Here is a 15,660-nt window from a genome sequence, read left to right on the forward strand (position 1 = left end):
ATAGCTCTAAGTTTCTGATGGAAAAAATTAAGATGAGCCAAAAGGACCTGTATGTTGTTTTGTCGAATGAAGATGTCACTTTCACAGCACCCATCGCTCTCAAACCATTGTGCGCCCCTTAAAGAAAAGGTTGCAGGTGAGGATGAAAATGAAAAAAAAAAAAAAAAAAAACCTTCTATGTAGATATTTTACAAACATTTTAACAAAAGAGAGTTTAACTTGCTACTTGCTTTTAGGATTTAGAGAACTAATTTGTATAGAAATGTTCCATCTTTAGGAAAATCAATAACACTCAGAGCTGGGTGGTTTGGAAACCTTTTGTCAAACCTTGGCTGCTTTGGTGGAGAACCCCGCGGTCTCTCTTTAGGTGTTAGGCTGAAACTAGCAGGCGCTGAAAACCTAAAACGGAAAATTTACAACTTGATCGGCCCCAGCCACAAACCAAAAAACCTGCTACTGGTGCAAACATATGTTCCAGATTAAGTTAGGCAAATGGCTCTCGTTTTCTCAGGGTTGAAAGTTGATCATGAAAATTCAAATTTGAGTAAGCTCTGCTTCCAATGGATCACCAGATCCTCAAACGCTTATAAATCTCTCCCAACCATTTACTCAAGAGATTTCGTATATTTTATTACCTTCTTGAGAGCTTAGTTTATAATCTCCTGCAAATTTAATCCAATCAGGTATTATTTTCGGGGAACACATCTAGTTTTAAAAGTTGGGTAAGTTGAAAACTAGGTGTATTCTCTTCTCTAATGTTAAACTGCTAGATAGCTAATGTGTGACTCAGTTGCTCTAATGCTTTTTCTATTTCTTCACATACAGACTAACTTTAAAAAGCAGAAATTAAACTGCTGGATTTATTTTAAAGTTTCTTTAAAGTTTTATTCACCAGAGGCGTAGGTGATATTTTTCACAGCATGAGACAAAATAAGAGAGTGTTACCCAAGCCTTTAATTATGTCAGGAAAGACTGAAATTATGATGTTTCTTTTAATGGGGATAAATGTATTTTGCAACCTCCCTGTGGTCATACAGCCATCTCCCAGCTCAGTCATTTGTAGACCAGTCTGGCTATTAAGATGTCTTGTAAGCTAGGTTAGAATTAGCTCCCGATTCTCCAAGATGGCTAGCTCCCCGGGCAAGTTGCAGAGGATGGAGCCTGGCATCAGATACCTTGGGTCCCTTCCTATCTCGGGATAGGAAGACATTCCCTATTACCTACCCGAACTTGCATGATCACCCAGCAGATTTTAACCAATACTGTCATGTTGAAGTTTGATAGTTATTGTTTACATTTCTCCCTTCCCCAAGGGGTCTTGGAAAGTGTTTAAGAGATTATTGATTTCCAAGAAACCAAATAAAGAAGGCTGTTCTTTTATAACATATGAAATACACACTTTAACTAAATAGGCAGTGTATATTTGACATTGACAAATGGGCAAGAGACAGGAAACTTATTTTAAAAGACTCTGAAGGAGGAAAAAAGTGGATAGGACAGAAACAACTCTCTAGAAGAGTGGGGTTGGAATTAAAGAAAAAGCTGGGATAAGGTGTGTGTTGCGGGGGGAATGGCCATGTGTGCTGTAAAATGGTTTAAAGTTTTATCGAACACATGCAGGTGGTGAGCAAACATCACTGGAGAACCTCCTTTTCAGGGGGACCTAATCAGTATCACTCAGTGTTTTGACTGATTTGTCTTTTGAAAACAAGAAAATCAAGTTTTCTTGCACTTCTTTTCGCCACATTTTTTTCTGGCAAAGTGGTCCTGAAATATCCACCCAGGTCTGGGAGTTTCTGATTAACTTAGAATAACCCACAAACATCATTCTGAAACTCTGTCAAGAATACACTTAAAAAAAAAAAAAAAAGAAATTCCTGATTAATTAAATAGAGATCTTAGCCACCCTGTCCGCGGGTCATAAGGGAAATCTCCAGTGAAGGAAAGAGATTCCCAAAAACCCAGATTGAAGGAACAAATGCTAGACACCCAGGAGTTCAATAACTGCTCTCTATTCCACCCAAATCTCCACAAGTTCCCCACACCAACAGAGGAAAGTTCCACGTCCTTCTCCACACCTGATTCTCTTTCTTGTTCCTGAACCTCTGGAAGGTAAGAATGAAATATTCATTTATCCAAAGATGGAAACCCAGTTCATAGAATAAATTCCGTAAAAATACACCAACCAAAGACATTCAAACATTATGGAGATATTTCAGTTGTAGTTTCACAACTGGGAGGTGGATCCCCAGTCTAGAATGTGCGAGTCTCCAAGTTCCTATTATTCAACAGGTCCCCTTTGTTACCCTGCACACTTCAGCTGCCACAATGCATTTCCCTAGTTTTCATAGGAGGGTCGTTCGGCTAGTTAAAATAGCTCCCGGTGTGGCCGAGTTTCTCTTGTAGCACGGACTTGTCTTAGAATTTGGGCAAAACGACTCATGAGACCACAAGAGCGACCAAACTATGAGAAAAAATTACCTTTGGAGATAACTCAGCAATGACTTTGCACACTAAAAAAGGGGCAAAAATTTTGTGTAAGCAGCGCTATGTGAGAAAACAGACTGAATTGTTAACCTATGAAATATTTAATAAAATATTTGTATGTCTCATGGGATAGAAAAATAGAGTGTTTTGAAGCTGAATTGCCACTAAGCTGAGGAATTCACAGAAATTTGTCATTGTAATACTATGCTAAAGAATCATTTTATCCTGAAAGGCATTGTAATCCATGTTACTATACAAAAGCAATTTTGTAATCGGTTTGTCGAGGCTATTTTAGAGGAAAGAAACTTCTTACTGTAAGATACCAGAATTCTCCCCCTTTTTCACTTTCCTGGCCCTTTCTGGTAAAGTTTGGATTAAGTTGATTTGAAACGATTTTTGTACAATCGATATTTTAATAGAAATTTGTTTTTGGCCATCTTGCCTGCTCTAAACCTAATACTTTGGTCCTCAAAGTCGGTTCAAGAGAGTAGATGATTAGAACAGGGTTCCAGAGGGAGGGAAGAGATTTCACTTAAAGTCCAACAAGTGAGGCAAGTTTCAATAAAGGAAGGTGCAATTTGAAATCTTTAAAAACTAGTCTTGTCTTAAGAGTGGTGACTTAAAGGTTGCTAGGGAGATCATGCAATGAAAAAGACACCACACGAAAGTAATCTTCCTTTATTGTATTTTGCTTAACCCGACAGTAAAAAGGAGAGCCAAAGAGGGAGGCATGCCGAAATCTGGAGCTTGGAGTCGAGGTCTGAAAGTAGGAAAAGAGGTGGTGGTGGGTACTGAGCCAGACGCGCCCCCTTTTAGTGCTGTCAGATAAGTTTCTGTCAAGCTCTTTAGCGCGCCGCCGGCCGGGCGCCCGCTGCACAACCACCTGCTACCGGGCGGTAATTAACCAGTACCTGGGCGCACCCGGGTGAGACGGCTCCAGCCACGGACAGAGCCGTGGGACCGAGGGCCCAGTGGGTCTGAACGCACAGCTCTCGGTCCACAGGTCTCTCGCGACTGAGATCACCAGCCCAGGGAGAATGGACTCACAGTACAGAGCTCTTAAACCGGTGCCGGTACAGCTCTGGCCAGCTAAGGGGTGGCTGTGAGAAGTTGGCCAAAGAAAAGTTGTGGATAAGACTTCTGCCACAAAAATGACTGAGAGTGGCGCTGCTTTCATTATAAAGTAGATGCAAATTCGGGGAGCAGGCAAACGGTGTGTCAAATCTGTGGCACTCTAGTTAACACTCGGCACGGAGCAAACAAGACTCTCTACCCACAAACTGTATACTTTTTAAACCCATTGTCGCTTTGGGCTCAGATCCTAAGATTTCGAGCGCCAGTTTCCTATGGTGAGGGGGTGGTCGGAGAGAGGAATCAGGCGAGCGCCGGAACTTCGGGGTTCTGGCGGAGGGGAGAGGGAAGGGGGCGCGCTGGGTGCTGTCCATGGTGCTGGGAAGAACGCGGCTTCATTTCGCTTCATTTCGCTGCACCCAAACCGAGCTCAGGTGTAAAAGGGGGAAGAGAAACCGAGAACTCCTGCGGCTGGGATTTGTTTTTCTTCCCATGAATGTGGAAAATACGCACATGGATGTACAATTTAAACAGCACTCTACGAGGGTTCTCCCCTATTTCTCAGCCTGCACTGCTGAGTCAGACAGCAGCGGTAACTGGTCATTATAGGACGGTTTCCTCCTTAAAGTGTTCCAATATTTCAAAGTAATGTAATTATCAATTCTTGACATACCAAGTAAAGAGGAAGGCGGAAAGAAAAAAGGTGATTTGAGACTTTAAACATATCCAAAGGCTCTTAGCTATTTCCAGGTTTGATACCGTATAAAAAGCACAGCATGACTTTGCCTGTTAGATGATGAGTTTATCGAGAAAGTATTAAAAATATATAGATCCAGTTTCATTTAAATAATTCTCTAAACTTCACGCTGGCCAAATACTTGAGTTATATTTTTTTGTTAGCAAGAATAAAAGGAGCAATTTATCTATTGTTGTGTGTGTGTGTGTGTGAATTTGAAATGGTTGATTTCATTTTAAGTTCCAAAATGGTACTATAACAACTGCATTCTCTTAAAACAGATTTGATTTCTTAAAAGACATGTGCCCAGAAAGAAAGCAAGATGCAAATAGAAAGTATTTCAAAATGAGGATAAAGAACTAAATAGAAACATAGCTTACCTAGGAAGTAAATCACACTTTTGTTAAAAGAGGTGGGGAGGAGAGGGAGAGAGAAAACATATATAGGTTTTTACATATGTGTAAAATACATGTTTTGTTTTGCTTTACACAAAGTTTATGTGTCTGTATATATATGTGAAATTATGTGACAAAATTTCAGGTAGAATATGACTATGTTTTGTCAAACCAGAAATGTGAAAAACAGGAAAACAATTTTTCTTAATTATGTTAACCATGAAACATCTTAGCCTTAGCAACTTGAATCCATGTGACAGTGAAGAAGGAAAGGGACGAGAATTCAGACAGCTGACACAATGATCAGCAGCACCTGACAGCATCTCAGTTGATATTTGATATCAAGCACTAGATCAATATTTGTGAGATCAATGCATTTTTAATGGTTTTCCTTTGAAACTGTATGAAAGCCAAATTGTGACACTCTGTGCTAGGGTTATTTTTAGAGCTGGCTATTCCAGGGGATGATATTAAGTAATTTATTGAGGCAAAGCAAAAAACCAAAACCAAAACCAGACAAAAGAAAACCACCCACACAAAACCCCCTACAAAACCCCCAAACCAAAACCACCACAACAAACCATCAATATTTCGTCAATTGATAAATCCTGGTTATCTAGGTACCCAGAGACAGTGGGAACATTTACTGGAAAAAAGCCATTTTATGTAATTATAGTTAAAATAAGACAAAGAAGAAAACAAGCCTTTGGAAAATTATTTGGAGGTACATGAAGATGAACTGGATCATAGATACCTTTTTCAGGCACAATGGGATTAGGTGGTACTTGAGCAAAAAGAAATGAAAATGATAAAAAGAGAAAGCCCGTTCAGCTTTAGGGTCAATCACCTCATGTGTGGAACTCTATAGGAAATAACAGATTTTTGTGTGTCCCAGGCAGAAGAGAAAACCGAGAACTCTATCTGAAACTCATAGCAAGGTCCCCACAAAGGTCAAATAGAGAGAAAAAAAAAAAAGTAATTAGGGATATGTACTGTCTATTATTTTCCTTTTAAGAGTTTATACATTAAAAGTAAAATGCAAATTGATCTCAGAGGTACATAGGTCCCCAACTTAAAAATCTTTAAATTGTAACCTAGAAGGGTTCTACTCTTTATTTTTCACTCTTTAATGCTTAGTCAGACAGCAAACATTAACTCATTTGCTTACTCATTATGTTTGACAAAAAAGCTAAACTTGTATTTATTTCTTTTTACAGATTCAGTTTTGAGGAATTTTCACCCAGAGGAATCCAAGACAGCAAGCAGCAATTATTGGGGAGGTAGATGATGGGGTGGTGCAGAGGGAGTATAACTAGGTGAACATTTTGGAAGGACAGCAACAAGGTGAGATGTGATGATTGTGGATAGTGATAAGCAGATGTTTAAGTTTTTGCACTAAAAGAGAAAGAAAGTGTCTTCCACTTGTAATTCAACTTTAGTTAAGAACTTGGGAGAGACTGGTTTCTCTTTTGCTTGAAATAATAGGAATATTTTAGAAAATGTCTGATGCCTGACCTAAAGACCTCTCATCCCTCTCCAAGATAGAGAATAAAATACTTCAGAACCATGCAATTCTTAAATTTTTTAGCTCAATGTTTCCTTTTTTCTAATGCTTTTCTTATGACCGTAAATTACCTGACAACGAAACTGTCAATATATTATTACTAACAGATCGCTTTAAATAAAACACATTGTACTATATGCTTTTAAATGAAATACAGACCTAAGTCCTTTTGCAGTAGAATTAAATCATGCACTTAGTATACTCCTTAAGAGGCTAGGTAAAAGCACATTTTCCAGGATTTTTAATAACTCCATAACGAACAGTCACTCCCTGCATGTGTCTCTATGTTCTGGCAGATTGCCTATAAACTAAAAACACCAACAGTTTGAATCAATTTTTCTTTAATGAAATAAAGCCAACCTTAAACACTGATACACATCACATACAGATAATTTACAGATGCAAATGAACTTGAGGCATTGAAAAATATTTATTACAAAGCCTTGCAGAATTTGAACATGAAAAATTTATTTAAAAGAAAATAAGTTTACAAACAATCCTGGTGACCAACATATATGGAGTACCTACTATGTTACCAGCACTGAAAAGACATACACATACTGTATATGTTGTCTATCCTGGTGGAATGGCCATATGTACCCCATGGATGGATATGTGTATGCATGTGTGTGCACATACACACAGATATCTATGCATATATACATATTTTCCTATTAGGTCTTTAAAAAAAAACCCTGAGTATTTCATAGAAGGAAATGAACTTCATATTCAATTGTAGTTAATTTGGGCTTCATTTTGGCTAATCATAATTTGGCCAATAATTTTTTTCCTGATAGCATGAAGGACAGTACTTAGAATTTAAAAGTTTAGTGTTCCAAAAATGCTGCTCTTCTTAAGCCACTTTGAAGTAATGCTAGTGAGCCTAAGATCCAGATCTACATGTTAATCTCTAGTTTTGCCTTCAAACAGAATTCAGTTACAAAGAACTTGGAAAGATTTTGAATCTATTCAGGAGAGGAAAACGCTTTAATTTTCTGAGGAGTAAAAACTCCCCAAGAAACTTCATATAGCTTCTTAGATTTTGCTTAGCATATGTGATAAAACATTGATTGTTGCAGTTTGGTGACCCATGAAATTTGGGGGTTAGTTTTCTCTTCAGACCAGAGCATATAATTATGCAAATAAAGAGCTGTCACTGATCTAGTGAAATACTCACAAACACATGCACTCTGAAATTGGACAGAAAAGTGAAAATGGTTGGTGATGTGATGGTGCCATGGTTTGTTTTCCTGCCAAGTTTCTATCCAAGTTCATTATTCAAATTGTAAACTTTAAAAAGAGACATATCATTCTTGGGGTGTTGGTTGTCTTTTCATTTCAGATTCTTTGTATTGGTACTGCAGGCTGGCTACAAAGTACAGTTCAACATTATTTTACCTATGACAGTCTCCCATATTACCCAATGTATTAGCCAAGGAAGAAAACGTGGAATGATCTGGAAAGAAAGATGCAGGGCCTCTCTAGATTTCTTTTCTAGAAACATGTTTCAAATAGAACTCAACTCCAACAATACAAAGGATATAGTGAAAGGTTTTTCACAAATCTCAAGGCAAAGGACTGGGAAAAGTTGCCTGGAAGGCCTCATGGATTAAGTCAAATTTCCATTTTCAAGCTTTTTTTCCATTCAAGGGGAAAAGACTGGTCACTGCATGATATCCACTTAATGGTCAAACTTTCAGTACGATTCTTTCCTATCTAGCAATTAAAGCCCACTCCGTAATATTTGGTTACTTTAACCTTTAAGGTTCATTTATAATTACCACTCCTCTAAAACCTTTGTGCTAAGAATTAACAAGAGTTCTTCAATGTAACCATGCTCTTTGGCATCAAGGTCTCCCAATTCCAAAGTTACCATTGCGAAGGCTGTTGCATAATTTCAGATGTCATGGAGAGTCCCACTGATGAAATCTGAGAAGGCTCATGTCAGACCACTGACTGCTAAAGACATCACTACATGAAAGATCAGTGGTGTGAAACTTTAAAAACATCGATCCAAATGAATCAATTAAATCAACATTCATCTCTCCTAAGTGTGAGGTTTAAAACTATCATTGTTGCCTCTTTTTTTTTTTTTTTTTATCCTACATAGATTTCGAGATAAACGCTGGAATGCTTTGATGGCTACTTCTATCCTCGAATCTCTGTTAATCGACTTTGTGCTATTTCCCCCTTTTCAACATCTTCCACTTGGTGTACATTCTTTACTTTTAGTACGTGCATGACAGTTGCAATGCTTTAAATCTAAAACCGCCTAACAAAGCTAACGCTTTAGATAGGGTAGCTTTAAGCTCTGTGAAGTGTTGATTAAAAACCCTTTCCCAGACTCAAACTGATCTTTTTGGAGATTAATCGAATATTAGATAAAAGGAAGACGAACAATTCAAGAGACTCCCACTCAGTCACACTATACAAGGAAGGAAGGAAGGAAGGAAAGTATTCAATTTTTGAAAGGGAGTACCTCCTGGAGTCTTTTATTTTATATTATTATACCTCCTAATAAGTAATCATAAAATAACCACTACTATTATCCTTATTTTTGGCCACCCATATTTCAAAACTGAGAATATATCACACTTATTTAAAGACATTTTTCTCTACAAAGGCATAGGGAAAAATTTTGAGAAAATTTTAGCCTTTCTGTAATAGTAATCTTTCTTAAATGAACCAGGATTACAGACACCAAAAGGAACCTGTCAGTCCACAGTTACAAACTATGATTCCAACCGGAGACACACATGTGTCTAGACTGCAACCCCGGATAATCCAGAGAAAAATGAAAAGAATCTAATTTATTAGCACTGATAATACAGTTAACATATTTTGTCACCCACACTCTCTCAAAAAAGTTACAGGTTTTAAAGAAGGAAAAGCTGTGAAATAAATACAAACAAGGTATTTTCAGATTAGATGTACTACATCAAGGACCTATACAGGGATTTGGGAGCAATTTAACCTCAACAGAGTCCTTTTGGAAAACACATTTGTTTACCGTATATAGTAAAGTATATTTTATAAAATGATAGTTTAACAACGGGTTCGAATTTCCTTGTAGCTAAGGAGATATTTTAGGTCTTAAAAACAAATATCTTAAAAAAAGCTTTGTGAAAGTTCCAAGCTAAATAGTGACTCAACTGAAGTTAGGGTATTACCTTACAGCAACAATAATAGTAATAAGTAACTATAAGGTTTAAAATATTGATAAATGCTGTCCCATCATTCTTATTAAGTTTCTGCTTTTATTGACCTCTGTGAGTGATTAAATGAGCTTCTGAACAAGAATAATAAGTCACCGGATATTGGGAAAATTGTTTTTTATTTTAAAATAGTAAACAGAAATATATAATATATAGGAAACTCCTGTGCTTTAGTTTCCTTTTCTTTTGGTATAAACAATAATGCAATCCAAATTGAAGCACAAGGCAGAAACTTGAGAAAAGAACAATTAATACAAGAAGATTTCTCCCCCCGCCTTCAAATATCCATGAAAACTTTTAACGGCTGTATAGTTAAGTACCTTTAGAAAGCTCCAAAGCCAGTATCTGGCTTTTAAGTTTTAACAGTTCTATTCTGGACCTTAGATTGATCAACAACTCCCTGCTTCCCATTCCACTTCCTCTAAGAACTCACTATATAATTTAAAAAAAAAAAAAAAAAAAGCCCACTTCCTAACTTTAAACCTCTACTCTCCTGAAAACTTGTCTTAAAGAAACCAAAATGGGAGAGCAGAGCAGAAACATTGTTAACCCTTGTCTCGTCCAAGCAGGCGGGCTACTACCAACTGACTGTTGTTATTCCAGGAAAACTGAGGTGAAAACAATATATTTATACCAACAAACCCATAATCAACAGGTTAAAAGATTCTACATTACAAGGAGTCTTATCAGTAATCAGTTGGAGGTCTGGGACAGGTTGCCTAGTTCCCTCTGGGTTGCAACAGCGCAGATCCACAAGTAGAAATTACATTTACACAACTTAAGTTTGCAGATAGCTCTCTATAGATAGTTAAACAAGGCCTAACAACCCAGTAGTTTTAAGGTATTAAAGGCAACTAAGCAGTGATTTACTCTAGTTACAAGTGAAGGTTTTTTAAAAACTAGGGGTGAGAAAACTGAAGAGAAGAAATAGGAGTGATTTGGTTTATAACCTGAGGATGTTTGCTCTAATTCAGCTGCAGACGCTTCACAAATTGAGTACTGTACAAGTGCTGATTAAAAAAATGCAATAAAACTAGTTTCTTGTGAACATTTTAATATTCCGAAAACAGCACACAATTTATAACACTTGGAAAAATATATTCAATCCACATCAATTCTCAAATCCTCTCCGTGGAAGGTACCATTATTTTACACAGTTCACTATGACTTCTAAAACAGAAAAGGTTGCAGAGCAACATGCTCGATGCTGCTGGGGTTACACATTTTAAGCCACCCAAGGAATTGGATAAAATGACATTTTGCTTTTTCCTCCTATGTTGTTCCTGCTAAAATAACATCGAAAGATATGCATATAAGATTACTGAAAGAAAGATCACCTTAATTTACCATCATTAAAATTATGAAAACTAATTAATGCACTTGTGTACCAAACACAGATACTACCAGTTTTAAAACTTGCTGAAATCGGTTCCTAGTATAAAAACATTTTATCCATGAGGTGGTTATTTTAAGTTATTTTTCTGAGGAGTCAAACAGTTCTAAGTTATTTTGGGTACATTTTGTCGTGTCCTCAAGTAAGGCAGGCATATTGTTGCGTATATTTTAAAAAAGGATGAAAAAAAATACTAAATTCAGATCCTCACTTATTAGAAACAGAATCTTCACTAGGTAATTAAATTCTACAAGTAATTAAAAAAGTAATAATGTTAAGATTTAACACGTGAATTTAAAAGTCAGCAAAATCTTAACTTATTTTACCTCATATTTCACAGAGTTGGCCAGATCCTAGCTGGATTAAAATACTTAATTGTTGAAACTGTAAGGCAAAACCTTACAGAGGAGATGGACTACTACGAATTATACCATTGGATTGAGAGGAGAAAAGTCTTCCACACCAGGTCTTTCCCTTTCTGTTGAAGCAGAAAACTAAAAGAATCATTTTAGCCCCACTAAGCCTTTCAGAAGGAAAAGGTTCAAGCGCACAGATTCCTTTTCCTTACGACGATAAAAAATATTCTCCCTAAAAAGGTCTAACTCTATGAAAGCTCAAAATAGACCACTCTACTTAGAATTAACAACAACAAACTTCCTCCACATTAAGATTTAAACAAAACTTAAGTATGCTATCTAAATTACAGTGCTACCCAACACACATTATATATTTAAAAAAGTAAATTCTAATGATAAAGTTGGAAACTCCCTTGAAAATGAAACCTTTCCCACATGTACTTAAAAGATTTGCTCATCATTATGTTTTGGTTTAAACAATCTCTTCTGAAATTAGAGACTTGTGTAAATTCTCGTATTCAGTTGGCAAGGTTTCCAGCGATAACGTGGATTGGGTACTTTATAGATTTTTCTAATGCAGTTTTTCTTCTGGTCTCGAAATGAAAATAGATCGTTAGGGAGAGAACAATTTGCCCTCCCCGAACTACACAGTACATCACGGAATTCACGTTATGAATTTAAATTTGGTTTGGGGGGGGGGGACTTCCTTAAAAAAAAAGACATAGACGCCCTTACGGAAAAAACTTTTTAAAACGGGAGTTTTAAGTCTAGAATAAAAGTTTCCTTCGGTTCGGTTCGGGGGAGAAAAAAAATGGATATGATTCAGGGGGAAGGGGGGCCGGGGGAGAGGAGAGGAGCGGAGCTGCGGCTACGTGGCTGCGGGCGGTAGGACCGCGCAGACGCCCCTCGCCCCGCAGCACCGGCGCGGGCTCCATCAGGGCAATTAGAGGCGCGCCGGCCGCGCCGGGCAGGGCGCTGTCGGCCTTAATCTGCGCGCTGACGGGCAGTGCGAAGCCCAAGCACAGCCCGCAGGAAGCACGACCAGTGAACCCATATTGCTTTGACAGTTGCACTCATCTAGAAATAATGCAAAACGCTATTTAGATGTATATATCACGACCCTGTGCTCTAGGAAGAAAACAATCTAATGAGGGGCTGGGAGTCGGCTCGCCGACAACAGGCGGTGGGGAGACGTGTGGATGCATATGCTCGAGTGTGCTTCCTCGGCTTCCCCTCCCCCGTCTCGCTCGCTCTCCTCTTACAGCTCTTCGTGCTTTATTCGGTGGGAGCGCCGCGTCAGAGTCGGCTTCAGGGAACTGGTCTTTGCCTCAGAGGCTTCGGTAAAGAACTTGAAAATAGACGGGAAGCTCTTCCAGGAAGTTAGCTCGTGACGGTCGGTGCCTGCAAAATGCACAGATTCAGTTACGAGGTGGCCTCGCGTGCTGCCGGCGCAGGTGGGACGGGACAGCCGGGCTCTGCCGAGGCCCAGGCCGCCGGTCCTCTGTCCTCGAGCCCGCGCCCTCTGCGCCGCGCCGCGTCCCGCCCTCGGAGCCCAGCCCCCACCCCTCCAGGGCGCGCGACCCCTAGGGACCACACCTGTACCTGAGGGTTCACGTGGCCCCCAGGGCTCGGAGGGAGGCTGCGGCCCACCGACTCCGCGTCTCCGCCGGCGGCGCTCGGGGTGGCGATCCCGGAACTCCGCCGCCTCTGGCCTGAGCCCCTAGCACGTCCCCGACGCGCGGCCGCGTCCGGACCTTCCCCGCGGTCGCCCGAGGCGCGGCCGGCGGCCCCCGGGGCCTCAGCCCCTCCGGGCCAATCGAGGCGCTGGGCGGGAAGGGCCACTCCCTCTCCCGCCTCGAAACCACCCACTTCCCCAGGCTGGGCGCGCGCGGGGATTGGTTTCCCCTGCGCTCGGAATCCGGCTTTTGCACCCTCCGCAGAGCACCCACGTTTCTTTGCTTCCCAAGAGAAAGAAACAAGTTGGATTTTAGTGTCCTAGCAGCTTACATTTTTTTTTTTTAAAACAGGTTTTAGGGGACAGTCTTAGAAAAGCTAAAAAAAAAAAAAAAAAAAAAAAGAATGTTTTCAATGCAGTGACTACTGAAAGAGCATCTAGGCCTCCTATTTTGTCAGGAGGAATTCAACTCACAAAATGCAGGTTAAGTTGTCAATTTATAGAGTTATTTTGTTTTACTACAGCTTCTTTCTGTGGCTTCAATTTAACACTAATGTACAGATTTTTCAAATAAAATCTTTCTTCAGTTTTAAGACAGGTAAAAAATAACACTGATGTAGACGTAAGAACAGATGAGGATATTAATCTGTTTTTGACTCCCTGTGATAGCTTATATCATTTAACTAATAGTTTTATAACGGAACACTTTTTAAAGTAAAAAATAAAAAAAATAATAACAAAGACTCTGCTGTAGGAATAATGAGTGAATAGATTTTAAACGGTTTAAATCTCTTCCTAGATCACTCAATTATGCAGAGAGACACTGTCTGGAAGTCTCTGGATTCGGGGCCTCTGTCTGATACTTTAACATTGTTAATGATAATTCTTTAGTCTGTAATAGTAGGTCATTGCTATGGTTACTCTACAATGGTGCAACACTTTGCTTTCCCCTTCAGCTATTCGCTGAGACCTGGTAACCACATTTGTTGCCTAGCAACAGTTTTGTGACAGTATCACAATCTGGGAGTTACAACAATAAGGATGCTATGGCTGCCTCGACCAGAGAGCAGAAAGCTATAGTCTGTGCATGTGACTTAGCTGTGGGAGCTGGCCTCACTAGAGAACCCCTCTTTTAACAGGTGCCCTCAGAAGGATGCTCTCTATCCTCCTCTCCTCGGCGGACTGGCCTAATGAACCTGCATTTGGAACAAGATCCAGTACTGAAGTCATATCCTTGAGTTACATCCCCCAACACTACTGTGTTCAGACTAAAAAATGAGGTCCTTTTTCTATTTGCTTACTCAGTTTGGGCAAAATTCAATGCTAGTCAGTGGAAGAAAGAGATGAGTGCAGGTTTATCCTGGCAAATCCTAAAGTGCCTGACTGGATTTTGACAAGTCAATAGAATCGTCGGGAAAAAATTATACAAATGCCTGCCTTTATCAATAGATGTGTAAAAATTCAAGTTCTTTAAAATATATGTAATATCCAGATATTTATTGTTAGTATATAATTTTCACTGACGTATTCAGATAACAGTCTTAAAGACTTCCTTTGAATTTGGAGGCATCTGTATTCTCCAAACACAAAAGAAGTTTGTGAGCAGTTCTAGATAAGCTCAGACATACCTACTTTAAATAATATTTTGTGGGTATACTCAGAAGGGAGCCCAGTTTCTGGACAGGTTTATGAAATGCCCATCCCTGTTTTCTATAGTGCTTGTAATTCCAGTTTCATTTCAATAATAATGACTAATAGCACTTATAATGAAAAAATATTTTAAAGTCAATGGTATTGACTCTTCTCAGATGCATACTACATGGGAACACCCATCCCCAAACACAATAGAAAAAAAAAAGGTGTTAATCATCTCTTTTCCTTCTCCTTTCCCAGGCTTCCAGGCTCATTTGGCATTTCCTCCATAGTGATCACACTTACACTTCCTAGTATTACCAAGGCTATGATCAATTTCTAAGCTTTCTTAGGGAGCTCTTCTCATAATTCCTCCCACCCCTTGAAAACCAATTCAATGTATGAATCTAGAGGGACCTAAGGAGTCAATGGTCTGAAGCAATTTTAACGCCTTTACTTTTTTCTTTGCTGGTGACAATCTTTCTGAAGGATGGACAGATTTCCCAGGTGATAAAATCACTACAAAGGCTTTTTACTTTTAGCTTATGATGACTCTCTGCTTGATTAGTCCTGGGCTGAAAAGACCAAAGTCCCTGAGATAACTGAGGACCTGCACTGGCTCTCAATATTTACCCTTGCAATTTAAGAGTATAAATAATGAGAGTGTGTGCTCTGTCAGAGGAACGGAAATTGCTAGGAGTAAATTAATAAGCAAGGTGGGTTAGAAACTGAATTATAGAGAATGGAATGGGAGACTGAGAATCCTCCCTAAACTAAGGAGTGGTAACATAAATATCTTATACAAAAATGGCTTTCTTTTCTAAATTACTGAAAGTAGATTTTTAATAATTTTAACACAGCATTTGGAAGGTAGTTGCATGTCCATCTGGGGCTGCATATACACATTTCAAGAACACGTTTGGAGACCATTTTTGAAAACTCGGGGCCAATGTTCAATGAAAATATTCACGAATTGATATGACTATCCGCCCATAGCAATGATAAGAGAATGGAAACTTCTGACAGCAGCTTTCGAATACTTAAAAGATATACAACTTTAGGGGAATTTCTTCCATCAGGATGGAAACACTAGGCCATTACATTATCTATTCATAAAAGGATATAGAAGGGGAAAG

The 15,660-nt window shown here is 39.1% G+C and overlaps 1 protein-coding gene across 2 annotated transcripts in view; it reads right to left on the reverse strand.

The window, feature by feature from the left end:
* Nucleotides 1–12,475: 12,475 nt before the first annotated feature.
* ARB2A (ARB2 cotranscriptional regulator A) overlaps nt 12,476–15,660 on the reverse strand; it is a 384,523-nt gene continuing 381,338 nt past the window's right edge. For both annotated transcript variants that reach the window (XM_065875007.1, XM_065875008.1), the window contains one exon: nt 12,476–12,618. In XM_065875007.1, the coding sequence (XP_065731079.1) occupies nt 12,476–12,618 (143 nt within the window). The remainder of the gene's footprint in view (nt 12,619–15,660) is intronic.

The sequence above is a fragment of the Phocoena phocoena genome, chromosome 3 (genome assembly GCF_963924675.1).
Source record: "Phocoena phocoena chromosome 3, mPhoPho1.1, whole genome shotgun sequence".
Lineage (NCBI taxonomy): Eukaryota > Metazoa > Chordata > Mammalia > Artiodactyla > Phocoenidae > Phocoena > Phocoena phocoena.